Here is a 26,730-nt window from a genome sequence, read left to right on the forward strand (position 1 = left end):
GGAGGCTGCGAGCCTCCGTGTTCCAGCTGTTTGTTCTCTTCGTTCAGGCGCAGACCTACTCTTTTCATAGTTATACTCCTTTCACAGGTGGACTAGCCGCCTGTGACGCCCATTCGACCAGTGCACCCTGGCACACGGCGTAAAAATAAACAACAACAACAACAATGTGGCATACACACAAAGCATACTTGATGTACTCCGCGCATACGCTCCGGGAAAGGCGCAATTTACAGCATATTCACGGAAAGGGACCAAGGCAGCAAACAGGTATAGAGCTAATATGATTCTAGCTCAGAAAGCATCCAACATGTCGTCGTATTGCTACAAAGAAATGCCAAGAAGACGTTGAATCATCAAGCAAACAAACAAAAGCGGGGTAATTTGTGTAACAGTTCTTGGATAGGCCGTGTAACACACACGTGCAATACAGGAATACCTGTCAAAATGCCTCTACTTCATTGTCTAGATGTTGACATCTTACTGTATATTCATTACTTGATACACCTATTTGCGCCTAGTCTGTCGAATCTTTGAGCCGCATCATAGACTCGGCTGCGTCGCCTATAGTCTTGTTTAAAGGGATATACTCTAGACCCAACACGTTCTTCGATCGCGAGTTATCAAACTCATAGTATACTTCTGGTGCCACATCCGGCGCATCTACTGGCGGTAAGTCATCCGAAAGCTGTGGCAGGCGAGCGCGGACCGCCTCAGCGATAGTCTTGTTGGTGAAGTAGTTGGCAACGATGAAGAAGCGCTTGCCGGCAGCCTCGGGCACCGTCATCGCCCGGACGTGGGCGGTAGCGACGTCGCGCACGTCAACATAGGTGATGATGCGGCCGGTGGGCACAAGTGTATGCTTCATTTCGCCGCGGATCATGGCGAGGATGCGGTGGTTCGAGGCGTTGATTTGGCGTGCGGACGTGAGGAAGCGCTGGATCGGGCCAAAGGTGTAGGTGTTGTTGATGGTGGCGAGCTCGAATTTAGGGTTGGTATCCTGTATGAACTTCCAGGCGGCGCGCTCGCCGAAGACCTGGTGAAGAGGAGGGTGTTGGGGTTATTGGAGGTTGTGAGGCGGGGGTCGTGGTCAACGCACCTTGCCTGTGCTGTAGGCGAAATGGGGGTTGGTCATGGCATCCTCGAGAGTCAGGGGCGAGTATGAGTCTTCATTGTACGTCTTGTCGTGATTCTTGATGTTGAATATGGTCGCTGACGATGACGTTAGAACCACGCGTCGGACGCTGGGGCCATAGGAGTGTACGGCATTTAGAATTCCAAGGGTTCCCTTGACAGCGGGATCGATGAAGTCTTTGATAGGGTCAGAGCAGCTTAGATGGTATGGCATAGCTGTGTGGATGACGAAGGCGAAGGGCGCGGATTTGACGGCCTGTAGTAGAGAGTGAGGTTAAACATGGGTGTATAGGATGAAGCGTTTATCGTGGCTTTACGTACGTCGTTGAATGCATTTTCAGCCACAATATCAGGAACAATAACATAGTTGACTTGAGCCTGGAACTTCTCAGGTAGCGAAGCAATAAGCTTGTTGCCCTTCTCCGTAGACCTGACCGTTGTCGTGACAGAAAAGCTAAATGGGTGGTGAGTAAATCGGAAGCGTCAGTTAGAGATAGTAGGGGACATACCCTAACTCAACAAGCTGATCAAGAACATGCGACGCAATGAATCCAGTGGCACCTGAAGTAGTAATGAGCAAGCGATTTCAACATCATAGAGTAGTATGTTCTTAATGTTTTACCTGTTAGCAGGACTCGGCCTTCATCTCCTGAGAGAGGAAGCAACATGATTCAGAATGCGAGCTCGATCCGGTAGAAAACGGAGTATTGTCACGAATCGAAATATAAAACAACACGGATGAAGAAGTGTGGTAGGACCTTGAACTGCCACCAAAAAAGAGAACAAACAATCAGGAAAAGAAATGCATCACACGAAGCTCGCTTCCAACTGGCCGCATTGAAACAGTGAGCGTGCGACCACTTGTCAGTAGAGCGTTCTTATATATAGCTAGAAAATAGAAATAAGTGGATATTGTACGGAGGGAACTCTTTTCGGAGTTCCGGATCCTTTGCGGGCACTGCATATGAACAGCCCCTTACAGTGCGTGCTTCCAAAATACCGTTTGGTACATCTAAGAAGTACCTGCAACTGCGGGCTCAGATTGACAGTGTATGTTAAAGTATGTGAAATACTACGCCGTATTGTCCTCAGAACGGGAGTCGAAATACTTTGGTGGAAGAGACATTGAAGAAACGCCATTGCAGATGGTAGTTGCTATTAAAAGCAATATTTTGTTTCTGAGCGGACCCCGGCTTTCCGAGTTACCAAGAAACGGTAGCTCTTACTTGAGAAGAGTGTAAATATTGCAGCTAGTAGTTGCTGAAGTACAGCTACGCTCTGCGAAATACGAATGCTCGTCACAAACAGTCAAGTAATCCAACAGTTCAACTGTATACAAAGATGTTGTGTTGCTGTTGATGTACCACACGTAACAACCCTGATATCGTTCATTTTAGAGTCTGACTCACGATTATATCTGAGTTGTCTCTAACATATTCCCCTAAGCCTTTCTGTTTTCGCCTATCCTACAACTAACAAGTTCATCGTAATCCTGATATGCAACATATCCAAAGGATTCACTCTGTGCATCATGGATGATCGGAAGGAAAACCTCCTCTGCTTCACATCACGACAATCGACGGCTTGATATCGAGCAGAAAGACCGTATAATTGCTCACGACCTTCTGTCCTCCCAAACCAAAGACATATCTGAGATGCACTCTATTCGGGGACCAATAGGACGAGCCGCTTGAATATGAAGGCACACTTTTATCTCTTTAGGATGTACACTCGAGCTTGAGGCTCGTTGATAATAGTTCTCTTCTTCTCTGACGAATTGAATCTCTTTAATATTCTATCTCTTTGAGGTTGTAACGTTCCGGAACATGTCATTTGTTCAAGAACAACAGGCAGTCCAGTTGATTTGCTGACATGTGTGTACATACAACATAGCTAACCTGTGGCCAGAATATTGGTACGTAAATTTTAGTAGCTTTATAACCGAAGGACTCGAGTCAAATAGAAACAGGATGTTGCAATAGGGGGCAATGTGATTTGAAGCCATATACGAAAATCTACAGACCCAAATTGCATATTATAGTCTTGGTGTTCTCCAGGTCGAAGATGTTGAGATTGGCCTGATGTCGAGAACTGTGGGGCTACTTTAGCGTGTGCAACATCAACCAGGCAGCAGTTGCCCTGTTTATTTAGGTAGACGGGCGAGTCAAGGTAACTACTGGGAGCCCGAGTCCCGTTGAATCCCGCTCTCAAAGGGGCCCTATGATCGGTTGTTTACATGCTAACAACTCGTGTTTTTTCTTTTGTTTGGCGGAAGCCAGGCTTGAGATTCCTGCTACGCTTTGCACATGTGTGTACCTGGAACTGGGCTCACCGGTTGGATGGGCGCTTGAAGAACCCTGAGCCTTTTAGTACGGGTTCCCCTGCATTTCTACTTTCCCAAAGGGATTTATACTCCCTATTCTGCCTGGTTTCTGCTTGAGCCTAACCTTATAAAGCTTCATACCCATGTTGGTAGCCATCACTAAGCTCTCACACTTTCGCCCGGGAACAGTGTATGGCAGATTGCCGGCGCCAAACCTGAGTTAAGGGGACAATCATGTCCGACAGAGGTTGTCAATATAACGACACTCTCCCCATCTTCCCAGCTTTGGCCTCATTCTGCTGTGTCCCTCACCACTGTTGACATTGCCGACCATGATCTTCACTCGCTTCACTTATCCCGCTTTGGCCCTGGCTGGAATTCTGTCTACAGCATGTGCTGGGACGAATGAAGCCGCGGTTCTGCGTACTCGCAATTTGCCTGAAGAACTGCGCGCCAGATCCAACATGGACCGTTACACTGGCAAAGAGAAACGCGACCTCCCAAAGATGGCCCTCAGTCGCCTGATGGGACGCCAGAGTCTCATGGACTGCGGCGAAGACTCATTTATCTGTGCTGGTAAGCCAAGATGCTCGACGAAGCTACCACAAAGAACTTTACTAACCCAACTACACCGATATATCTGGCTGTTGCGACAGCGACCATGTCTGCTGTAGCAACACCGACTACTGTGTTCCAATCGGCGGCGAATGCTGCGATGACGGGAGCAGCCCCTGCGACGACGGGCTCTCGTGCTGCGATGACACCTGCATGCCTGCCGGCGCCAAGTGCTGCGGCTCCAACAACCACTGCACCGATGGAAACATTTGCATCGATGTCGAAGACGAAGGAACATATTGCTGCACGGATGGAACGTGCTTGGCTTTTGTCGGAGACGACGGCCAGACTACTTCAGTTCTGTCGGATCTGGCGTTTTTCACGGACCTTTTGAGCGAATCTTGGACCGACCTGGCAACGAGCACGGCGGATAATGATGCCACTACTACTGCTACGTCTGAGAGTGCCAGCGAAACCAGTGACGACGTGGATGAGAGCAATGATGACGACACCGACGACACCGATGTCAGTACCTCTGCATCCGTCGCAGCCGCAGCGACACCTGCTTCCGCCGCTTCATCTTCCTCTAGCCCTACTTCAACCGCCTCTTCTACTCTTGTCCCTACTATTTTCTCCGACAACAACAGCAGTACCACCGACGGCGTGAGTTCTTCGGCAGCGACTTCTCCTATTAACGGATGGACCAGCTGTCTCCTGGCTATGGGTTTGGCTATCTGGACTCTGTGAGCACTTTGTATGTAAAATTTAGCAACCGTAAATATCAAGCTGTACCGGCTTTGTTACCAGCCTGACCTTTTGAGATCGCTGTCTTGAGGTAGCCTTGAAAACTAGTAAATATCTTCTCATTGTAACCTTCCGTCCACCGGCAAATCACCCGTGTCTTATCCATACCAGCAGATATCCAAGCTTTGAAGCCAAAAACAGTGCTGTTCTCCTCACTTTTGCTAGCCACCACTTCTTCTCTTTGCTTGCGCCGTCTGTATGCTCTCGACCACACATTCTCACCGCTTTTACCCGTTACGCAGAGGCCAGCCGTATCCCAGCTGAAGCTTATTAACTCCAAGGCTTGCAGTGTCTCTCGAAGCGTCTCTGCAAGCAATCCAAGCTCCGCCACCTCACCACCCGCGGGAAACGCAACGACCTCAACCTCGACCAAGGGCGGAAGTATCCCCTTCCACATGGCCGCCTTCACCCCCCGCGCCACATCCTGCGCGGCCCGCCGCGGCCCAAAGCTCCACGCAACCGCCCACCGGCGCGTACGCGCCCCCTGAACAAACTCGGTAACAGCATAGTTGCCAATCTCATGCGCGCGCAGCTGCTTGACTAGCGTCTCGACGCTCGACTGCTTGCCAAACATGATAGTGTACCACTGCACGCGCGTGCGGTGCTCAAGCGACTCAGCCAAGATGCGCGCGGCAAACCCCGTTTCGCCTCCGGCTGTGACCATTTCCACGGCCGAGCCTGTGCAGGCGGTAAAGGGCGGTCGTGCCTTTTGCGCTGCGGAGCGTTCTAGGTCGTCGCAGGATTCGTAAAAGGGCGGGTTGGTCATTGTAAATGTCAGGCGGGGCGTGTCGCTGTCGTTCAGAGGCACAAGCGGATCTGTCGGCGTTCGCGCGAGGATGCGAATGCGTCCGGCAAGGTTGTTTCGGGCGACGTTTTCGAGCGCATTTTTGATGTTGGATGGGTCAATGTCTAGACAGGTGTATCTTGTTAGCATGATAAAAGGGCCGCGCAAAGGCAAGCAAGTAGCTCAACTCACCAGTGCCTATAAACGACCATGGGCGTTGCACACAGCCTAATAGTGGATATATACAAGACGCCCCAGTGCCTATGTCAAGTCCTATCACATCGCTTTGAGAAGCCCCTGCTGGGAGTGTTGAGTCAACAAGGCCTTTGAGCCAAAGGATGTAGTTATGTCTGTTGTGTACCTGTAAACTTTGTTAGTGAGGCTGTCGGTGCTGACAAGACACGGGTGCAGGTGCACTCACCATAGGACACAGCCGATCCTGCGGCATCTCCAGATTGAGCCCAAAATCCCGGGAGAGCAACGTCTTTGTCAATTCCATGACCGCATTGGGATCAGAGAAGTCGATTGATCCATGTCTGATACTACACACGCATTAGCATGCACACAGATGCTCGTGGTTCAACTGCGTGATTTAAACTACACATACTACGGCGCAAATCGCGGGTTGAAGCCAGCGAGCTCGCGAAAGTTTGGCTCAGTTGCATAGAGCTTCGCAAACTTGGCATTTCTATCCGGCAGCGGCTGAGGAAGAGCAGAAGTCTCTTCGGGCACCGTCTCGGCAGGCTCTTGGCAGCTAAGCTTGCGTTTGGACATTTTCAGGGGCGATGGGCTCGGGAAACCAAGAACGACCAAGCACCAATCAGCTGGAGCACGGATCGAGGATCGCGGTGTAAGTCAAATGTGTCGTTGAGAAAGAATTTGGGTGGATCGGGTTATTTATTAACGGGAGCTTATCGGCTGATATCCGGGTAAACGACCAGGGGGAAGTTGCTGGCTCACCATCAGATGAAACGACAAAACCATGGTGGCAGCTGCTCGATGTTATCAGATGGCCGGAAATACATTCCTTCTCTATTTGGACGCACGTCGGCCGAGAAACACTGAATGATCGTGGTTGGAGTATAAACACTAACTATGCGTAGGCATTACATTATTTAACATGCTTTATAGATATCATCAATCGTAATAGGGGCCGGATGGAGTGGCAGCCCAGTCGCTGAGGCCAGAAGAATGACCCTTGAGGCAGCAGACACCGACATCACATCCTCCCTGCGGGCGGGCAGGCGGGCTACTATTCAGGCTGCCCACGAAATTACACGCCAGCGCCAGCCGTCCATGACTGTCAGATCCTCCTGCGTGACCATGTGCTGGCCCCGAACCATCTTGTCATGCAGCCTTCTCACGCGCTTGTACATTGTCCGCGAGACGCGCAGAAGAATCTCGTTTTGAAAGACGTACAGGACGGCAAAGAGGAACATGGACACGCCAGCGAGGCGTTTCCTCCCGGCCACCGACGCCTTGAGGTAGTCAGTCAGCGTGCGGCTGCGCTTAAAGGCGTACTCGGTGTCATTGGCCGCGTCCAGGCGCGGATAATGCTTAGCAATGCGGCGGAAGACGGATTTGATGATGGGGACAATGGAGCCACTGGGAGTAGTTAGCGCAACCTGCAGACATAGTGACAAGACAAGACAGGAAATTCGGGGAACCCACGCGACAAGGCCGCTGACCCAGGTACGGAAGCGGCACTTCTCCGACGACCGCATGACGTCTGTGAGGTGCTGGCGCAGGGCTGCCAGTACGGCAATGGCCTCTCCCTGCTTGTTCACCATGCGCTGCAGGACTGCGCCATCGTAGCGGTATGCGTCGGACTTGCTGGCCTCGGCGACCAGAGTCACGTACTCGTGGAGGCTATCGCGGCACGAGCGGCGCAGCTCCGAGATGTCGAAGAGGTCGTCGACAAAGGCATCGTCACCCAGCTTGAGCAATGGCTGCACCTGTGGCTGCAGTGGTACTACGGGTGGCCCTGGGTAGGGGGCCCACGAAGCCGAGGGGTAGTACGGGGCTGCGTAGGGATTCACAGGCACTGGAGGCATGCCGTACTGTGCGTGTGGAGGCGGCGGGCCGTAGGCCTGGCTTGTTGTCGAGTAGAATTGGGACTGGGACTTGATGTGAGATTGAGACTGAGACTGAGACTCGTTTTGCACGTGGGCCTGCGACATGTATGGCGCGCTGGGAGCATCGCGACCTCCTTGTGTGTCTTCGGCGTTTTGGGCTCGCGTTGTGCGGTACTCCTCGTCGACGGCTGGCACCGGCTCTGCTTGGTGGTGGCGTTGGTAGGAGAGATCGGGGGTCTTTGGGGCGGTGACGGCCGGGGCAGCAATGGTGTCGCCAGACATGGCTGACGAGATGTGGTGGAGAGGCGGCGAGCGGTTCGGGCTCGGGGCGCGCCCGTCGTAGCGAGGCCTGATGGGCAGTGAGTCCAGGCTCTCTGGCTCTGGCTTTGGCGATATCATCGTCAACGGCTGGAGCGCGGCCATTGTGGGAGTGAATTTGGGAGGGCGCACGGAGCGGTGGGAGCCTCGAGGGAGGAGAGAGACGTGTGGTCAAGGCAAGGAAAAGAAAAAAAAAAAGGGGGGGAGATACTAGCGACTCTCAAGAGCAGCAATACTCAAGCTGCGGCGGGTGGGCGAGGAAACAAAAGGAGCGACAACGAGGACGCAGAGAAAGACGAGGCGGTCGGGCTGTAAAAACAAGTGAGGTGCATTGGCGGGAACAGCAAAACATAAATAGCTGGAGCACCAGCAGCCAGCCAGACCGCGATTTGCAGGGCCAGGGGGCCCATGGCTACTTGTACGGCGTATATAAAAGCGGCTGGGAGTGATAAAAAAAAAACAACAGGCCGTTGTTGTGCTGGCTCCACCAAGAACTAGACCTCGGCCACCTTTCAGCGTCTTCAGGGTCCAAACTCGAGCCTGCGGCTCTTTTCAAGCGGCTAGAAGCCGTTATTTTAGGCTTCGTGCAGCGTCATTGACACCACCAAAGGGCTGCCCTAACAGCCACGGTCAATGTACTGCAGAAACATTGAATTCCTAACAAGAGCCGCCGATGAGCTGGCAGTCCACCCCACGACCCGTATGAACTCCCTCATTGGCCTGAGGGGCTCTGGGCTGGAGTGTCCCTTGGCATGCATATTTGTATGTGCACAGCTATTAGTGAACTAGTTGGTTAATCTGTTGCAAGAAAATCTCAGCTTTGTCTTTTAGCTCCCTCTATGAAGCCAACCCTGCTAACCCTGTCTCTCCACCCTCGATCCCCACCAGAGCTTGCTGGAATCTCACCAGACTACTAGTCGTACCACCGCCAATTTGAGCTCTTACTGCTTGCACCACATCTCTGCGCTCGACCGGCTCCAGGTAATCCCATAGCCTGCGTAAAAGACCAATTGCTCTACCACCGCCCCTGAAAATCCTCGCAGATGCCATCACCAGGCCCTTCATCATGTTGTCCTCGGGCCGAGAAATCCGCCTCAGCACCGCTCCAAAGTCCGCCACAAACCCGCCCACGTCCACGGCCAGCTGCTCCGAGCATCCAAAGCCCCGGGCCTCATCCAGCAGCAGACACAGCGCAACGACCAGCGCTAACAGGCTGCTGCACGTTCGGCCGACGGTCGGGGTCTGCGCCAGCCGAAAGTGCAGGCGCGCCGCAATCGTTGTTGCCGGCGCACTGCTGCCGCCCTCAGCGTTCAGCTGCTCCAGGTGCGCAAACAGGAAGCCCGAGGCTTGGGCGAGTAGCTCGCTACCGCCGGTCTGCAGGTGTGTTGGCAAGTACGATGGTAGGCTGTCGGAGAGGATGTCTCGCGGGCGCAGCGTGCTTGCGCGTGGCAGATGGGCAGTGCGCGGAAGGTGTATGTGTATGACTTGACGTAGAATGAGATACTCTGTATTGCTGGCCAATACGGCGATGTAGTTGGGATTGGGCTCGGTCGGGGGAGACTGTGCTGGAGGTTCTGAAGCGTTGTTGTAGTAGTGGCTGCTGTAATGTTCTTGGCAGTAAATGTTCTGGGAATGGTTGACGTCGGCGTGAAGATGTGTTTGATGGGCTGCTAGAGGCAGCTCTTGGCATGGCATGAACGGCGGCGATGGCCCCGGTACGGGGAAGGTTGGCGGGCCTACGAAATAGACAGGCGTCACGGATATGTGATGCTGATGGAATGGGGTGAACTGCCCCAAGTGCGGCATGCAGCGGCAGCGAGGATCCATGGCTAGAGACGGCCGAGTGGGCGGTGATGCGTGGAAATGAAATCACAAAGTGGCTTTCATAGCAGCCATGAAACTCACAAGAGAGGGTAGTTGGTTGGACTCTCCATGCCCACCGCTACTCACACATAAAGCTGGCGGTTTCATGTTAGTACTTTTGCCTCAAACTGTGCTACCAGAAAGTAGCAAGCTGCAACACAAGACATCACAACGTAAATGCAACCGGCGCACATGACCGATTGGACACAGTGTGGCATCTCGGTCTCGTTGGCGGTGTCCATCCAGTTGCATTATAGCCAAGTCGTTGAGTAGCGACTTCTCTGAGAACAGAAAACGGCAAGAGGCAAGCGAACAGGTAGTACAAGGGGGTCCTTTTATCAGATGAAATTCATACAGAATTGGCAAGAGCAGCATTCTCATCTTTGGTTAGTTACTATCTCGAGTCTCGCAAGTAATGACATCATCAGTCGCAAAACCAACCACAGTCACAGCGATACTTCCACACAAAAGCGAAAAAAGAAAGTTAAAGCAAAAAGACAGACATTGACAGTTCTCCCACATACAGCTTAACACTCAAAAGTAACTCCGCATAGCCTCTTGGTAGCCCGGGCCTCCCTTGAGGTCCTGGTCAAACGCTGCCAGCACATCCAAAACCTCCCTGATGTGCTTCATGGAAAACGTCTCCTTGTTGTTGATGGCAAGAGCTTGAGCCGTACACACCGTGTTCTTGATCTGTCGCCCATTGAGATCCCACTTGCTCAAAGTGGCAAAGTCATCGTCGGTGAAAACGTACGGCTTGGAGGAACTTTCGAGAGCCTTGGTCGCAGGCTTCTGCGTCTGCACCTTGCCGATGAACATTTTGAAAATGGTCTGGCGGGCCCGGATCTCGAGGTTGTCATAGCGCAAGGCAATGTGAATGCGGGATTGGAAGGCATCGTCAAATGTCTGCAGAGGGGCATGTTAGTTAGCGGGGCTGTATCTTAATAGCATGTCTCTCTCTCATCATAAAAGACCAGAAACTCACCTCGACACGGTTTGTCGTGAGAAATAGGATACCCTGGAAATACTCTAGCTGTCGCAGGAAGATGCTGACAAGTGCGTTCCGGTTAATGTCATGGAGATTTCGCTTCTCCAAGAACACATCGGCCTCGTCAAGTAGAAGAATAGCACCCCAGGCATGGCAAATGTCTAGCATCTTTTGCAACTCATGCTCCAGAGTCTGTGAGTAAGTTCCCAGCTCTCCCGCAGACGCCATGTAGAGCGGACATTTGAGGAGCTCGGAAATTCCCTCTGCTGTGAGCGTCTTTCCCGTGCCGGGAGGCCCATGAAGAACAGCTGCAAAGTCAAATATTAGTACTTGATTGTGTTTTGAGAACTCGTGTGACTCTGGGAATCTAAACTTACCAACGAGGCCCTTGCCTTTGCCTTGAATCACATCGTCGATGCTCTCGGCGGCATGATACTTGTGTGATTCAACAAGAGCCCGGACAATATTCTTGGTCTTGGGCGCGAGCACTAAAGAATCATAGGCATCTTCATTCCACTTGATTTCCCCAATGTGGGATACCGCTAGCTCCAGCCATAGCTTTTCTGAAAAGGAGAAGCCGAGCACGACGGGAGATGCAATAAGATAGTCTATGTCTGAGAAGACGGGGTGCTGGGCAGCCTCGCCGTCTTCGTCCTGCTTGCTGTTTCCTCCGTCGGCGGAAGTGTCTTTGGGCTTGAGGCACTCTAAGCTGCCACTTGTAATCCTGGCCTTCTTCCTCTGGTTATAGCCCACCCGCCTCTTGGCGAAGCCTTCCGGGCCAAGGTCCAGTCTGAAGAGGGAGACGCTGCCAAACTCGTCGGCGTCATCGTCCATATTCTGATAGTCGCCCCGGGGCGAAAGTGTACCCGAACTATAGTTTGGGTTGATGCGACAATGCGTAGCGGCATCAACCATGACGCGGCCGGCAATGTTGATGCGAACAATGCCATCACCGCGCTTGGAGTAGGCCATCCCGTCATAGTACTTGTAATTGACGCCGCACAGGTCGACGAATTTCTTGCCGCGGGCGATCAGGTCTTCTCTAGCAGTAGTATTCTGTGGGTGAAAGGAGAATGGGTAGACCGGAAGACCCGTGATTTTGCGAGCACCCCGAAACTCTTCCACACTGACACTGAAATCTTGGTATCCGAATTGCCTGCCGTTGAAGTTTAGATATCTGCCTCTGATTGACCAGAAGGGAGGCGACATCAAACGAGAATGCTTTTCACAAGACTCGACCTCGAAGATTCGGGGGTTGTCATGGGAGCCATAGGTTGACGTGTGAGCAAGAGTCGAGGGTTTCCACAGGGCCCAAATCAATTCAAAAGTAATGAGGCCGGTAGAGAGCATGGAAGCGAGACTGAATGAATGGCTGTTAGTTTCTTTCCAAAGCATGGCGATACAGAAAGACAGAGAATGCACTAAAGGCTTACTTCTTCTTGGTGGCAGAGTAGTCTTCATTGATGTAGGAAATGAGCCACTTGAGGTGGTTCAGCTTGACACGGATGTTCTTCTTGTGTGCCTTGCGAGCCTTGGAAGAGTCTCCTTCGGGCTCTGTATGCTTGAGCTCTTTGGCATACGCTTCTAGGTTGCTGAGATATCTACAGAAATGGAACTTAGTAACTGTGCTTGATTGCATATCCCCGTGGTTGATGTCGATTACTTACAAGAATAGGGTGTCTGGTAGTATTTTTGGGACAGACTCCATGAGATTGACGCTGTGAATGTTGCCAATAACGTGTCGAAGAACCTCCTGAAGCTGTTTGCTCAAGATGTGAACCATGGTAAACTTGTAGTTTCCAGCAGTGTCAAGAAGACGGCGAACTTGAAAGGCGTACTCGACATCACTGTCTTCTTCGGGGATGGCTTTGGTAGTGTCTTTCAACTTGAAGTTGTGGGTTGTTCCATCCCAAACATGGTCGACACGCCGGTAGCCCTGTTTCGCCTTGTGAGCGATCTCCGTGCCTCTTCTTTTCGGGTGTCTAGTTCTGATTTCCCTATCCGATTCATAACGAGCGGAATGCCTTCTTATGGGCGGAGGAGGAGGCCGGTAAGGCATCATGCCTGGTGGTCCCCTAAAACTTGGCGGAGGACAGTAGGGATTGCCAGGCGGGCCGGATCCTGGTCCATTGTAGGGGTGAGAATACGAGCCGGAATTCCCACGCTGCAGAACTTCTAGCTGGCGCCTGAGCCACACAACCTCGGACATGTCTTCTCTGTTTCCCCCCTCGTCGTCAGAAGAAACACTAGACTCGAATTCGTAAGTGGAGCGAGCACTCGACAAGGACGAGGAGTCACTCTCATAGGCCTTGACCGAGTTTCGAACACGGCGGGGCTTCTTTCTGCTGTCCTTACGAGTACCACGGGACTTTTTCTTTTTCTTCTTGTCTTTTTTGACCCTGCTCGTCCGGGGCTGTGAACTGTCATCAGTGTCAGAATCAGCGTCGGGGTTGGTGTTGTCTTTCTTGTTCATTTTAGACTTGGACCGAGAGTAGCTTTCGTCATCGTCATCGTCATCGTCATCGGAAGACTCGGTCCCATAGTCGCTGTAGGAATCACTGGGAGCGGAATCCCGGGCGATTTGTCTTCTATGCTGTGGCTCGGGCTTGGACTTTGTGTCTGGCTTGGGCTCTGCGGCTGCTGGAGGCGTAGTTGGAGAGTCGTTGGTGGTGTTGTCGGGCGTCACGATTGTTTCAGAAGGGATGACCCCGAATATATCCTCGGTATCTAAACGCGTGCCTGTAAGATCAGTGCCGGCGAGACTGAGCTTTTCAGAAGCCATGGCCTATAAGTGAGTTAGCAATGGGCGGGTATACCAGACGCAAGACGGGATCGTTTGGCATACTAGTGGCTACAAGCTGAGCTGGTCTGCTCCTTGCTCGGGCGCAGATAGAACGCAGTAGTACAAGCCGGGCGGGGGCTCTAGGCGTGGGCCACGAGAGTTAAATGGCACAAGGTGAACAAAGGTCTTGGAAGAGAGATTTGACCGATTGAAAAGAAGAGAGGAAGGGAACTAAACAAAGATATCAAGGAGAGTAACAAGCCGCTCAGCCGCAGTTTAAAGGGTGGGATCTTCTGGGCTTTATATACTTGGGCCTGTCCTGTCAGATGGCTACACGGAATGCGACGCCAGATGAGGTCAACTGACCAGCAAAGACCGCTGTCGGTCTTTGGTCTTCTCGTCAGGCAGACACCCGCCCCATGTAGGCACCCACTGCTAATGTGCCACGTGAATTAAGTGCTGCTCTGCTGCATATCCTCAGCGAATGCCTAACCTGGGTTACATATGTAGAAGCGTGTGCTGTACTACGCGTGTGCCACTCTGGACATCTTCTTTGCCATGTCTTGTTGCTCATAAGGTTTAGGTATGCATGTACATATACATACGATCCCAGTCTAAACGCACTTAGACTTGCTACTGGCGGCTCAAGAGCTGCGACTTGCAAGCTGCGTTTTCTCGCTTAGGTTGTTGGTTGCCAGTAGCGTAGTAGCCAATGGTGGCGAAGCGAGTCGCTATCTGGCTCAAGCGGCATCTTCTTGGTTTCATGGTTCATGGGAGTGCGTGTACAGTGTACATATGTCGTCAGTACGATGAGTGGCCAAGGCATAGAGGCGTCTCAGCGAATCGGGAATTACCAAGCAAACCACATATGGAGGACTCCCCCTCACAAAAGCGCTGTCTCACAAGCCGGGCTTATAGGCGCTGGTTGAAGCCTATGCCTAGTTGATTCTCCAGTAGCCCAGCCCAGGAGCCTATATGCATATTCAGCCATCTGCTGGGGTCCTACAGCCCTTCCTGCATGTCCATCTCATAAGGATCTATGCCAGTGCAACCATGGGTTACATGGGGCATGGATGAGAAGGCTCTTGTAAGCACGTAGCGAAAACTATGAAGGTAAGAACAGCCATTGGCCAGTCATCCAGTTATTGGCGAGGGCGGCCTGCATAGAGAGACATGTTCGGCGTGGCCCAACACAGGCCACATGCTACATCGGCGTAGGAGATAGAAAGCTCAGTGTAGTACAAGCACTCTCTGCAAAACTTGTAACCAACTACATAAGTAGTTGATACTATGAGTGGGATCCTTGCCACAAGGTGGCCTTGTGTATAAGACTGAAGGAATGATGGCATCAGTAATTGGCTCGTAACAACAATGGCCTTTGTTTTCGAACAGCGCTTAGGGACTTGTAGCTTGAGGAGTAACACGAACAAGGATCGGCAAGCGTCAGATGGTATGATTCGACTTGATTTTTCCTGTCTACTCTCACGCAAGAGGGAATCTCGGCATACGACAAAGGACCATCTCTGGTACCATGAAAGACAGAAGCAGACATCCAAAACTCTACTTTTCGAAGTATCATGGCCAAAGTCTGACCTTTGCTTGTGTGGCCCCAAACAAGACCCCGGGTCTAGAGATAGAGAGAAAGAGAGAGCGTATGAGGTTAGCGGCGCCGACTCGCTAAATGAGGGAGCCCAGAAGATCACGAGCTCCGAGAGGCAGAGAATCGGGTGGTTGGACGCTTGCCTTGGAGCCAGGGGAGAGCGCACATCCCGCGCACGGGTCTCAGTCCTCGTACGGCGGGGGACGAGCAGCGCGGCAGGGGCTTTAGCGGCCAATCGAGTGGCTCCCCGCTTTCTCGGGGGCCTCAACCGGGCGGCGCAGACGGAGTCTCAAGGCATGGTCCTCCTCTACCCACCAGTTGCGGAAGGCGGTGTTGAGGTGTGTACAGAAATAGCCGGGGGCCCAGGAGAGCGACATGCCGCTCAACCCGATGCTTATCCCGGGCACAATTTGACTTACGCCTCGGCGAGCTCGTGTCCCTTAGCGGCGGCCGGTCTGGATGCGGACGTATTCATCCTGCCGCAGATGATTTGGCCGCGCCGAAGGTGGCACCCCGAGGTGCCCGGCTTGGCGAACCGGGATGTCAGCTGTTTTATTGCGGCAAGGATGTCCAAGTAGGTCCACACCGTGCATACGGCAATCCCACGGCCCAGAATGGTGTGAAAAGAGGTCTCCCGTCCGCGCCCGAAGGTTCAGCAGCCTTGGATTTCGGGCCTCGGTTAAAGGCGGGTCGGGTGGCGGGGGTCAGGAGGGGGCTTGTGAGTGAGTGAAAGTCTTTATTTACCTGTCTACTCGCGAGGGATTCTCGACATACGACAGGGGACCATTGCTGGTACCAGAAATACATATAGCTGTTTAAAAACCAGTACCCGAACCCGCCTATAGATAGCTGCACTGGCGAAGTGTAATGACGTGCAGTTTCTCACCGCCCAGCTGCTAGGACTGTCCCGGTCGGGAGGGGCGAATTGGTGAGTCACCGTTTTGCGGGTCCGATTGATTGATTGATTCTTTATTTACCTGTCTACTCGCGAGGTATTCTCGGCATACGACAGGGGACTACAAGTAGTACCAGAAATTACATACAGAAACAGAAACCTAAAATCCAAACCATGCATACAGAAACCCCCCGCACAAAGTGTAATGACTAAAGTGTGTCCACCCGCCCAGCCCAGAGGCTGTCCTTTGCTTGTGTGGCCCCAAACCTGGCCCAGAGTCCTGGCCTCGCCGCTGATGCAGACCAAACATAAAAACAAAAACAAAGGAAACAACAAAGGGAAGTACAAATAAAGAGAGAAACAAGTAGGAAAAAGGAGGTGATGGCAGCGCAAACGCGCTAAGGGGGAGACCCCGAGGGTACGCCGTCTCCAGGTGGCAGAGGGAGTGCGGGAGGGGCCGCGTCTTGCGCCCGCGTGTCCGGCCTCATGCGGCGGTGAGCCAACAGGGCCGTGGGGGCTTTGGCTGCTTTGGCGGCCAGCCAGCAGGCTCCGCGCTTGGTACCGATCAACTTCTGAAAGAAGCTGCTGGACACCCGCTGTGGGTTGTGGTGGCAAACCCAGATGTGCTCCGGGCTCGTGTCGGCTCCGCAGAGGGGACAGGAGGGCACGGCGTCCTCGTGCTCGAAACGGCGGTGATAGGCCGCAAAGTCGCCGCGTCCTGACAAAGCTGTCAGCACCGCGCGGGCGAGGTTGCGATCGGTCTCGTCAAGGAGACTTGTCCAAGCCTTCTTCGGGGCCTGCACCGGGCGGCGCAGGTGAGGTCTGGAGTTGCGACCCTCTGCCTCCCACCAGGCGCGAAATGCGGTAGTGACCCGGGCGCGGAATTCACTGCGTGCCCAGGAGAGTGACATGCCAGTCCTTGTGGTGATTATGTCTGCACCCCACCTGGCTTGTCTGTCGGCGAGCTCGTTGCCCACGACATCGGAGTGGCCTGGAACCCAGATCGCTTCCACCTTAATGGCTCCATCTGGCCACGGTCTTGGCCGCGGATGGTTGGCGTCGGGACGTAACCAGTCCGCGCAAATTGTTTGGGCTCTCCGAAGGTGTTCCTCGGAGGTTCCGGGCTTGACGTCCCGGGACGTGAGTCTACTCACCGCTGCCATGTTGTCTGAACAGATCCAGACTTTGCGGCACCGCGGTTTGTCCCGCAGGTCGACGGCGGTTATGGCCTCGGCAATGGCCAGCACTTCGGCGTCGTGCACCTCGGCGCGGAAAGGGACCGGGCGGTTTCCCGAGAGCAGGACCTGTCCCCCCTGGATAATTACCCAGCCGGCGCCAACCCTGTTCGGACTCAGCTTCGAGCCGTCTGTGTATAGCCACAGGTCTGAGGGGGGGGAGGAGCGGACCAGAGCGAGGTGTGCTGCAGCGGCAGCCTCTTTGTCACCCCGGATCGGGGCCCGGGTCGGTTTTGCGGGTCCGCTTCCGTTCTCGCTCGGCGGTGAGCTAGGACCCCCGCCGCCCTGTCCAAAAAAAAAAAAAAAAAAATACACTCTAGAAAAAAAAAAGTAGCACGATATCGCGACGAAAAAACACCGACGACAAACCTGGAATCCGCTGCAAACTCCCCCAAAAACAGAAAAAAAAAGAATGAAGAAGAAATGATGAGTTGGGCGCGATTCGAACGCGCGATCCTTTCGAAACTGTGGAACCCTTCTCGGGCATAAGGAATTCAAGTAATGCCTTGAACACAGCGCCTTAACCACTCGGCCACCAACCCACTTCGTGGTATTTGTTGAAAGAGCGAGCTTTAAGAAGCATTAAGAAGGAAACTGCCAAGTGGGGCAGAGTATCTTTTTTTCTTTTTTCCTTCACCTTTTCCCCACGGCTTCGTCAAGCTCCATTGTCCTCGAGATAAGCTCCGGTGGGCACCACAACGATGTGCGCATTCCAGACAAAGCTTGCTACAAGGGTCCGCCTATCGCGGTCCCAACCCTTGCTCCAACAAAGACTTATTAGTCGCTTGATTCGCTGCTATCTATGTGTCTATGTACATAACTTGTATAGTTATCCACACCGATAACTATGTAGATAACCAAGTCAGAAGGAAGCAGTTGCTTGTTCCATGTCTCAGCCAAGCTCCAAAAGAGCTCAACAACCCGTAATTGCTTTCGCCGAAATCTTGCCGCTCTTTCCCTCTCAAACTGCCCACCTTTCTCCAAGTATCCAAGCACATATTTGTCCAATTCCACGTTCTCGTCCCGCCGGATTCGCCGCCTTCTAGCTACGCCGCTCACCACCCGTCACTGCGTATTCGTACTTCCAGCCATGTCTCACGAACACTCCCACGACCAGCCTCACGGCCACGGCCACAGCCACGACCACACAAGTGCCGCCGGCGGCTTCAATGCCCAGGAGCACGGCCACTCCCACGAGATTCTCGACGGCCCCGGAAGCTATCTCGGCCGCGAGATGCCCATTGTCGAAGGCCGCAACTGGGCCGAGCGCGCCTTCACCATCGGGATTGGCGGGTAAGTATTGCCCCGTGGTGACCCCGTCGGCCCCGCCGCGCTGCTAACCGCCCACACACAGTCCCGTCGGCTCGGGAAAAACAGCCTTGATGCTTGCGCTGTGCAAGACCCTGCGCACTCGCTACAACATCGCCGCCGTGACCAACGACATCTTCACCCGCGAGGACGCCGAGTTCCTGACTCGCAACGGCGCCCTGCCGCCGGCCCGGATCCGCGCCATTGAGACTGGCGGCTGCCCGCACGCCGCCGTCCGCGAGGACATCTCGCTGAATCTGGGCGCGCTCGAGGACCTGCACGGCGAGTTCCGCACCGACCTGCTGCTGATTGAGTCGGGTGGCGATAACCTGGCGGCCAACTACTCCCGCGAGCTGGCAGACTTCATCATCTACGTTATTGATGTCAGTGGCGGCGACAAGATCCCCCGCAAAGGCGGCCCCGGCATCACCCAGAGTGACCTGCTCATTGTCAACAAGACCGATTTGGCGGAGGCTGTGGGCGCCGACCTTGGCGTCATGGAGCGTGATGCCAGATTAATGCGCGAGGGTGGCCCGACCATCTTTGCTCAGGTCAAAAAGGACGTTGGCGTCCAGGACATTGTCAACCTGATCGTCAGCGCGTGGAAGGCCAGCGGTGCCGAGGAGGTCGCCAGATCCATGGGCGGCCCTACTCCCACTGTTTCGGAATAGCCATACCAAGAGGCGTGGGTATAAGATGGAGGCTGTCTGTGTTACCAGGAAAAAAACAGGGCAAACTGTAACGATATCTGTACACTATAATAAAGGCACGGTCCCATGTTATTGGTAACCGGGCTCTTGACCCTATATTCAGTGAGAACCTGAACTTCCGGCCTATTGTCAAAGGCTCTATCTAAACCAAGATTCCACAAAACAAACCAAAAAGATACCAAGCATCAAACAAAAAGAACCCATAAAGATCATACGCAGTCGTTATCCTAGTAAACATGCGGCTTCAAAAATCACAAACCCCCTTTTCTCCATCTCTCGTATTCGCCCTTAACTTTTCATGCCTTTTTTTTGCCTTGACCCGTTTCCCGTCCTATTTCCCCCGGTGCCTATGTATCCGGTGGCTTTCTCCGCTTACATCTGCATCTCGGCATCCTCTTTTTCTTCAGAAACAGCCCCCGAAAGAGGCCCAGTTAGCGGGATGGCCTTGCGCGGGAACATTCTCTTGTACAGACTGACACCGACAGCGTCTTGCGGGTTGATCTTGCTGTCAAACGTAGCCTTGAAGTAACCGTGCGTACCAAGTGTCTCCTTCATGAAGCCCGTGCGACCTCTCTTGGTCCACAGCGGCAGAGCCTTGAACCAGTCGACGTCGTCCTTGTTAAAGAACATGTAGCGGATAGTCACCACCCGCTTGTGGATATGGTATGGGTGGCCCGTCAGGATCACGCGCTTGGCAATGACTCTTGTCGTCGACGGCGGCAGTGCAGTGCCCGTAGCCACCAGCGTCAGGCCCGAGCTGCTAGGAACCGCCGAGCTCTCGGCAACAGCCGCGCCACCCTCGGTGCGCTTAAAGAACAGCGCCGGCACCGGTCCCCATGTGACCGGGCCCGTAAAGGTGGCCACGGCGCTCTGTCCCGGGTGCAGGTAGCGGCAGAACTTGTGCACATTGTTGGGAGTGTTGCCCGGCTGCGAGAACAGCGGCTTGATGACAAAGCGGCGCGCGCCGCACTGCACAATCAGCTCCTCCTTGGACTTGATCGACGTCGGGTACTCGGAGCTGAGGTTGATCAGCACGTTGACGACGGTCTGCTTGTGCTCGTGGCGCAGCAGCGAGAACAGCGTCACGGGCTGCAGAGACGCCACAGGCAGCGCTGTTACGTGCGCGGGAAGTGTGCCGGTGAGGTACACGCTGACCCGCATGCCGGGGGCCACTCCGCCGGCCAGCGCTTCGCGAGTCACGCGGGACCGCGTGCCCTGGTAGTCGGAGACACGCAGCAGGCGGCGCCAGTCTTCAGGTTCATGGGCGCGGTCCTCATCGACGACCCACTCACTGGTGCGCAGCGACTTGAGACCACGGTATCTGGCAAGGCGCTCTCTAGCCAGAACGTTGGGTGACAGCTCGATTTCGTCAGGGAACTCTTTGTCATCCTCCATTTCGGTGTGCTTGAGCTTGCGGTAAGATGCGAGGTCAGCGGCATTCTGCTCCTCATCAGGCTCAATAAACATTTCGGACGCGGGGTATTCGGAGGGGGCTCCCTCGGTCATGGCGGGCTCGGCACGGCCCTCAAGACCGTCTTCGGGGGCGGCCACAGACTCATCGCTGTCGTCATTTTCGTTGTCCATGTCCATGTCCTCCATGTCAGATGCTGACTCCTCGTCAGCGTTGTCTTCGAGGAACCAGGCAGATTGGTACTTGGAAGTTCCCTTGGGGACGCGCTTCTTGATTGTGTACTCCTCCAGCTCTTCCTCGGAAAAGTAGTGGTGGTCATCTAACAAAACACCCTTCTTTTGCGTGAGGTCTGTTTCCATGTTGTCGTCATCTCCCATGACAATTTCTTCAGGCGCCAAACTCTCAAGGGTATCCTTATCGGCAGAGGGAGTGTCAAGCACGTTCTGCTCATCTGTAGCATCAGCACCTTTATGGTTGGAAGCCAGCGGCGCAGCGACAATCTTCTCAATCTGTAGAGTGCCCCAGTCGCCAATCTGAACTAGTCGGTCGGCCTTTAGGCCCTTTCCTCTAACGACACCAGTGACAACAGTTTGGCCGTCGGCACTGCTGGGGAGCTGGATACCCTCGATGAGCATCCAGCTGCGCTCGTCCCTCCACTTGACACCCTTGGGGGTGGTGTTGCAGAGGGCGCGCATCAGGTTAGAGCAATCGACACGACTATCTAGGCTGAAGATCTTTTCCTGCTCGGGGTGGAAGTGGGTGATGTAGGACTTGAGCGAAGCAAGGACTCCAGCGCGCTGCTTCGCCGGCTCAATGCCTTCCAAGCCGTCGACAGCAGTGAACAGGGTTGACAAACCCTGACTCTCAATGCCTCTCAGCATCAGTTCGCCGAGTTGGTCAACTTCTTCACCTGACGACAACAGGATAACGACAAAGTCGGCGACGCGTGTGGCGTTGAGGCAAGCATCGAGATCGCGGGGCACCGGGACATACTGAAGCTTCTGCTTGAAGCGATCAACCGGAGTGTAGATTGGGCCGTCGGCAAATTCGGTGGTCAGGTCCAGGCTGGCGTTGAGCTTCTGGACAGCCAGGCGGGCATCAGTGTCGATGCACAGCGGCACAACAGCAACAATTCTGGGAGCGCCGTACTGGCCGTTGAAGATTTGTGTTTCCTGCAAATGTTCCTTGCGCTTGGCCTGCAGACGCTGGCGGGCCTGGTTCTTGCGGTCGAGTTTCGACATGACGTGCTGGTGGGGAGTGCGGCGAGCAAACTCGGCGCCACCCATGCGACCTGCGGGGAAAGATGTTAGGAACAGAGGCGCGGGAGAACGGAGACACGGAATGAAAAAAGAGTCGTATCTCACCCTTGGCAGCCTCACGCAGAGAGCCCTTGGTCGATTTCCGGGACTTGAAGCCCTTCTGGCTGACCTTGGTGGTCGGACGATGAGAGTGGCTCATAGTAGCGGCGGGCGTAACAGAAGAGCCGGTCGCCTTGGTTCTGATGGGGAGGGACGCCACTTTGAAAGGCGGAGAAAGAGGCTTTCGGATAGAGAGAGAAAAAAGGAAAAGCGAGAGTCAAGGATGATCAGTGCCGGCTCTCTGACATCAGTTCCTCTGCATCGGGCACAGCCAGAGTTGTGGCGGCAGTGAGTTGGAAGTGGGCTGTCTCGTCAATTTCTTTATGGCGGGGTTCATTTTCAACTTTTTTGTGGCGGTCGCTATCGATAAGATAAATATGTTATCTCAAGACAGGGGTCAGTAAATTTTTGGCGTCGGCTTTTTTGGATGAGGCAAGTTTTTGTTTCTGGCCCAAGAACGACGACGAGTTGCCGAGTTTGGCTTATTTCTGCCAGTATTGCTTTTATTGTTTGTCTGTTGTCTTCTTTTATCTTCTTTCACTATTACCTTTAGCCCTCCTGATTCCCAGCCTATCCCGACTGCCTCTGCGCCGCCGCCATCATGGCCGACACCACCACCGTCGTCGATCTGCCGACGATCAAGACGCACTCGCACGGCGACGTCACAGTGCGCAAGCCTCACAATACAGATCTCATCCCCAAAAGCACGCGGTTACGACTCGAGCGCCATCGCGACGCCAAACGCCAGTATGGCGCCGGCAAAAAGGTCAACGTGCACGGCATCAAGGACAAGAAGCTGAAGCGCAACATGAGCAGCCTCGAGTCCAAGTACAAGGACGCTGCCATCAAGGCCAAGGACGCCGAGATCCTGCTCGAGAACTCGGGCGGCTTCCTGGAAATCGAAAACGAACTCGAACACACGTACAACGCGCGCCAGAGCGAAATCGCCGCCAGCTCTGGCGCTGCCAATGCCCAGAAGCGCTTCGACCTGAAGCTGGACCAACTGGGCCCCTATGTCTTTGACTACACCCGCAACGGCCGGCAACTCTTGATCGGTGGCCGCAAAGGCCATGTCGCGACAATGGACTGGCGCGATGGTACGCCCGGCTGCGAGATCCAGCTGGGCGAGACGGTCCGTGATGTCAAGTGGCTTCACAACAACCAGTTCTTTGCCGTGGCGCAGAAGAAATACACCTACATTTACGACCACAACGGTGTTGAAGTACACTGCTTGCGCAAACACATGGACGCGACAAATCTAGAGTTTTTGCCGTACCACTTTTTATTAGCCTCACTGGTATGTTTTTTCCCAAAGCAATAGCAGACTATTTGCACCCATGGCGCCTCTCGCTCATATTAACTTGCGCTCCTCTAGTCTAGCAACGGCTTCCTCAAATACCAAGACGTTTCCACCGGCCAGCTCGTCTCTGAAATCCCCACACGCCTCGGCACGCCGACATCATTTGCACAGAATCCATGGAACGCCATATTACACGCTGGCCACCAGAACGGAACCGTGACTCTCTGGTCACCCAACTCGCAAAAGCCACATGTCAAGCTCTTGGCGCATCGCGGCCCTGTCCGTGCCATGGCTGTCGACCGCAGCGGCCGCTACATGGTATCAACAGGCCAAGACCTCAAAATGGCCGTGTGGGACATTCGTATGTTCAAAGAAGTGCACAACTACTTTACGCGGCAGCCCGGCTCGTCCGTCTCCATCTCAGACACAGGCCTGACGGCCGTCAGCTGGGGCACCAGCACGTCCGTATGGAAAGACCTGTGGGCCAAGGACAAGGCACAGGCGCCATACATGTCATGGGGCGGCGAGGGCCACAAGATGGAGCGCGTCAAGTGGTGTCCATTCGACGACGTGCTCGGCCTCGGCCACGACGCGGGATTCTCGTCCATCCTGGTCCCGGGCGCCGGCGAAGCCAACTTTGACGCGCTGGAAGCCAACCCCTACGAAACGAGCAAGCAGCGCCGGGAGACCGAGGTCAAGAACCTGCTCAACAAGCTCAAGCCCGAGATGATTGCGCTGGACCCCAGCTTCATTGGCAAGCTGGACAAGCGGTCGGACGAGCAGCGGCGCGCCGAAAAGAACCTCGACGCAGCCACGGGCGGCGAGGCCATCGAGGACGAGATCCGCAACCGCATGCGTGGACGCAACGGCGCCATGAAAAAGTACCTGCGCAAGCAGCGCAAGAAGAACATTATCGACGACAAGAGACTCAAAGTCGAGGAGCTATGGAAGAAGCAGCAGGCGCAAAACCAGCAGCGCAAGGAGGTTGCGCAAGTCGAGCTGGGTCCGGCCCTGTCGCGCTTTGCCCGCAAGGAGTAGAAGTCGGCGGGGAGGGAAGCAGCTGGTGGGGAGGGCCTGGCAGTAGACTTGATAGAAAAATATGTAGCATAATTTCGACTGACATTACAAAGTTCATTCAGACAGGCGCCGAAAAGGGAAAAAGAAATAATACATGTGTTCATCAGAGGTTAAGAAGACAAAAAGCAAAATGCACCAATGGACCAAGCCCGGCCAGAATCCCAGAAACAAAACGCAGAAGAAAAAAGAAAAAAGGAATACCATGCTTCATGCTATATATCTTTGCTCGTCGTTGGTACGGCACACGCCTAGGCAAACTCGTCCTCGTCGGCGTCCACCGGCGCCTCGGTGATCTGGTTCTTGACGCGCACAAGAATCGTCGTCTTCCACTTATCCAGCTTGCTGACCTGGTCGAACATGAACAACCGGTCGGTGAACTGCTGGGCATTCGACGCCTGGATCGACTCGGCCAGGTCAACCAGAATCCGGTACTCGCGCTGCCCGGCAAAGGTCGGGTCGATCTCGACATACTTTTCCAGCGCGCGCTGGGTAGACACCATGTCGCCGGCAGCCAGGTGGCAGATGCCGCCCTTGAAGAGGTAGTCCTTGACCGAGTAGCGCATCAGGTTGTTGTCGACGGCGCCCTTGGCCACGCGCTCAAAGATGTCGGTGGCCTTGTAGTAGTCCTCGGCCAGGGCCGCCATCTCGGCGACCTTGAGCCAGATCTTGTTGGCCATGCTGTGCGAGAGATGAGCCGTCAGCGTTTCTATTCGTCTCTCCGTTTTCGTCTTGTCCCAGATCCGCTGTTCCACCCGGAAGCTACTTACGCAGGCGCATTGTCGCCCTCGTACCAGCCAGCAGCCTGCTCATAGGCCTCGAGCGCCTTCTTGGTATCGCCCAGCTCAGTGTCGTAGATCTCGGCCAGTGACTCCTGGTGACCTGCGGCACGGCGGAAGTTGCCGCGCGAGCAGTACTGCTGGATGGTAGCCTCAACGCAGCGGGCGGCCGCGGCCGGGTCGTCTTTGCGGTAGGCCTTGAAGGCATCGAGGCGAGTGTTGGCGGCATCGTCGGGGTCCTTCAGGTAGCGCTCCTGGACGTCGGCAGCCGCCTCCAATGCCTTTCCGGCATCGATGTCTAGCCGAGAACATCGGGTCAGTCAAAGAACAGGCCAGCCGCCTGGCTGGGCAGGGGACTAAACTCGGCCGAGATACGTACTGAGCTTCTGCATGCGGAACGCATTGCCGGCCTGGGTAAACAGATCAACGGCGTTCTGGTACTTTTCCTCGCGGCCGCCGAAAAAGCTGAAGCCGCTGCCGGCGCTGGCCAGGGTTTTCTCTGCCTTTGTACCACACGGTAGGGTTAGATCGGGAGATCGGAGGCGTCGGCGGTGGAGAGAGGGGCGGCAGCTCGCCCGGCCTGGCTGCGATGGCTCACCTTTTGCAGAAGGGCACGCGGGTCACTCATGGTCGGGAAATGTGTGGTGTGCGAATAGAGGGAAACGATATCGACAAGGCTGTAGCAAATGATGTAAAAAGCGCAGTTTGACAGTGGTGGTGAATTCGTGATTCTGGTAGGCTTGAGTTTCGGGCAGAGGAAGAAGACAAAACGAAGCCCGAGTCAAGCTGGGTGCTCCCAAACAAGCTTGTTTCAAGACTGCAGCAAGCGGCTTCAGTGGGGGAATGTGCCCTGTGGTTGCGAGGCTTCAGGCCTTGGTACAGGCGCTGATACAGGGGGTCTGCTCCCCCTCTTTTGTCTGAGCATTTCTTAGGGTTGGGATGATCCCTGGCTGGTGAGTGGGGAAATTGGATGCACGTGGTATATAGAATAAGGGTACCCTAAGGGTATTGGGCTGTCGTCACAAGTCAATGTCAGATTATCGCTGTAGGGAGCAACTACAAAGAGGCCAAGTGTGCGAATCGACCATCTATACTCTCTCTCTCTGTTCTTGGTTCCGGGCGTCCTCCGGGACGCCCTTACATACTCGCCGTATGTCAAGCTGTGTGCGCACTCATCTATGTGAGACTGTGGGCGCACTCCTTTTCTGACAATTAAGAGCCTCAACCTCCAACGGTTTTCTAATCAAGCTTCACCCCCTCACTCATAACTCAATCTGAACTCCCTACACAAGAATGCCCCTCTTGCATCTGCCAAAGACTGGCCTGATTTTGAAATAGCCCCCTCCCTTGTCGCTCACGATCGCGGCATTTGGCGCAACATCAAGCCAGACGGACGCCTCCCATGGAAACTAAACCTCTCTCCTTCAGCCTAGATGA

At 54.2% G+C, this 26,730-nt stretch overlaps 11 protein-coding genes across 11 annotated transcripts; 3 read left to right on the forward strand and 8 right to left on the reverse strand.

The window, feature by feature from the left end:
• Positions 1-514: 514 nt before the first annotated feature.
• Positions 515-1,799, reverse strand: BROUX77_007678 (uncharacterized protein; the record flags this gene model as incomplete). Its single annotated transcript, XM_073752798.1, has 5 exons — positions 515-1,033; positions 1,097-1,387; positions 1,453-1,585; positions 1,641-1,692; positions 1,754-1,799. 5 exons carry the CDS (start codon positions 1,797-1,799, stop codon positions 515-517), a joined length of 1,041 nt encoding a protein of 346 aa, XP_073601971.1.
• A 2,423-nt stretch (positions 1,800-4,222) lies between these two features.
• BROUX77_007679 (uncharacterized protein) lies at positions 4,223-4,756 on the forward strand (the record flags this gene model as incomplete). The annotated part of the gene is made up of 1 exon (XM_073752799.1): positions 4,223-4,756. The coding sequence occupies one exon, from the start codon at positions 4,223-4,225 to the stop codon at positions 4,754-4,756; it is 534 nt and encodes a 177-aa protein (XP_073601972.1).
• A 291-nt stretch (positions 4,757-5,047) lies between these two features.
• On the reverse strand, positions 5,048-6,371 carry BROUX77_007680 (uncharacterized protein; the record flags this gene model as incomplete). Its single annotated transcript, XM_073752800.1, has 5 exons — positions 5,048-5,079; positions 5,150-5,722; positions 5,790-5,958; positions 6,019-6,139; positions 6,205-6,371. The coding sequence occupies 5 exons, from the start codon at positions 6,369-6,371 to the stop codon at positions 5,048-5,050; spliced, it is 1,062 nt and encodes a 353-aa protein (XP_073601973.1).
• Positions 6,372-6,853: 482 nt separating this feature from the next.
• Positions 6,854-8,095, reverse strand: BROUX77_007681 (uncharacterized protein; the record flags this gene model as incomplete). The annotated part of the gene is made up of 1 exon (XM_073752801.1): positions 6,854-8,095. One exon carries the CDS (start codon positions 8,093-8,095, stop codon positions 6,854-6,856), a length of 1,242 nt encoding a protein of 413 aa, XP_073601974.1.
• Positions 8,096-8,827: 732 nt separating this feature from the next.
• Positions 8,828-9,796, reverse strand: BROUX77_007682 (uncharacterized protein; the record flags this gene model as incomplete). Its single annotated transcript, XM_073752802.1, has 1 exon — positions 8,828-9,796. One exon carries the CDS (start codon positions 9,794-9,796, stop codon positions 8,828-8,830), a length of 969 nt encoding a protein of 322 aa, XP_073601975.1.
• Positions 9,797-10,387: 591 nt separating this feature from the next.
• BROUX77_007683 (uncharacterized protein) lies at positions 10,388-13,623 on the reverse strand (the record flags this gene model as incomplete). The annotated part of the gene is made up of 5 exons (XM_073752803.1): positions 10,388-10,759; positions 10,839-11,149; positions 11,219-12,201; positions 12,275-12,442; positions 12,509-13,623. The coding sequence occupies 5 exons, from the start codon at positions 13,621-13,623 to the stop codon at positions 10,388-10,390; spliced, it is 2,949 nt and encodes a 982-aa protein (XP_073601976.1).
• Positions 13,624-16,516: 2,893 nt separating this feature from the next.
• BROUX77_007684 (uncharacterized protein) lies at positions 16,517-17,936 on the reverse strand (the record flags this gene model as incomplete). The annotated part of the gene is made up of 2 exons (XM_073752804.1): positions 16,517-17,638; positions 17,898-17,936. The coding sequence occupies 2 exons, from the start codon at positions 17,934-17,936 to the stop codon at positions 16,517-16,519; spliced, it is 1,161 nt and encodes a 386-aa protein (XP_073601977.1).
• A 507-nt stretch (positions 17,937-18,443) lies between these two features.
• Positions 18,444-19,332, forward strand: BROUX77_007685 (uncharacterized protein; the record flags this gene model as incomplete). Its single annotated transcript, XM_073752805.1, has 2 exons — positions 18,444-18,646; positions 18,708-19,332. 2 exons carry the CDS (start codon positions 18,444-18,446, stop codon positions 19,330-19,332), a joined length of 828 nt encoding a protein of 275 aa, XP_073601978.1.
• Positions 19,333-19,743: 411 nt separating this feature from the next.
• BROUX77_007686 (uncharacterized protein) lies at positions 19,744-22,240 on the reverse strand (the record flags this gene model as incomplete). The annotated part of the gene is made up of 2 exons (XM_073752807.1): positions 19,744-22,073; positions 22,147-22,240. The coding sequence occupies 2 exons, from the start codon at positions 22,238-22,240 to the stop codon at positions 19,744-19,746; spliced, it is 2,424 nt and encodes an 807-aa protein (XP_073601979.1).
• Positions 22,241-22,741: 501 nt separating this feature from the next.
• On the forward strand, positions 22,742-24,478 carry BROUX77_007687 (uncharacterized protein; the record flags this gene model as incomplete). The annotated part of the gene is made up of 2 exons (XM_073752808.1): positions 22,742-23,437; positions 23,516-24,478. The coding sequence occupies 2 exons, from the start codon at positions 22,742-22,744 to the stop codon at positions 24,476-24,478; spliced, it is 1,659 nt and encodes a 552-aa protein (XP_073601980.1).
• A 287-nt stretch (positions 24,479-24,765) lies between these two features.
• On the reverse strand, positions 24,766-25,921 carry BROUX77_007688 (uncharacterized protein; the record flags this gene model as incomplete). The annotated part of the gene is made up of 4 exons (XM_073752809.1): positions 24,766-25,195; positions 25,285-25,591; positions 25,673-25,796; positions 25,892-25,921. The coding sequence occupies 4 exons, from the start codon at positions 25,919-25,921 to the stop codon at positions 24,766-24,768; spliced, it is 891 nt and encodes a 296-aa protein (XP_073601981.1).
• Positions 25,922-26,730: the final 809 nt, after the last annotated feature.

Source organism: Berkeleyomyces rouxiae (genome assembly GCF_048999995.1).
Source record: "Berkeleyomyces rouxiae strain 22BRR77 chromosome Unknown BrBRR77_ptg000012l, whole genome shotgun sequence".
NCBI lineage: Eukaryota > Fungi > Ascomycota > Sordariomycetes > Microascales > Ceratocystidaceae > Berkeleyomyces > Berkeleyomyces rouxiae.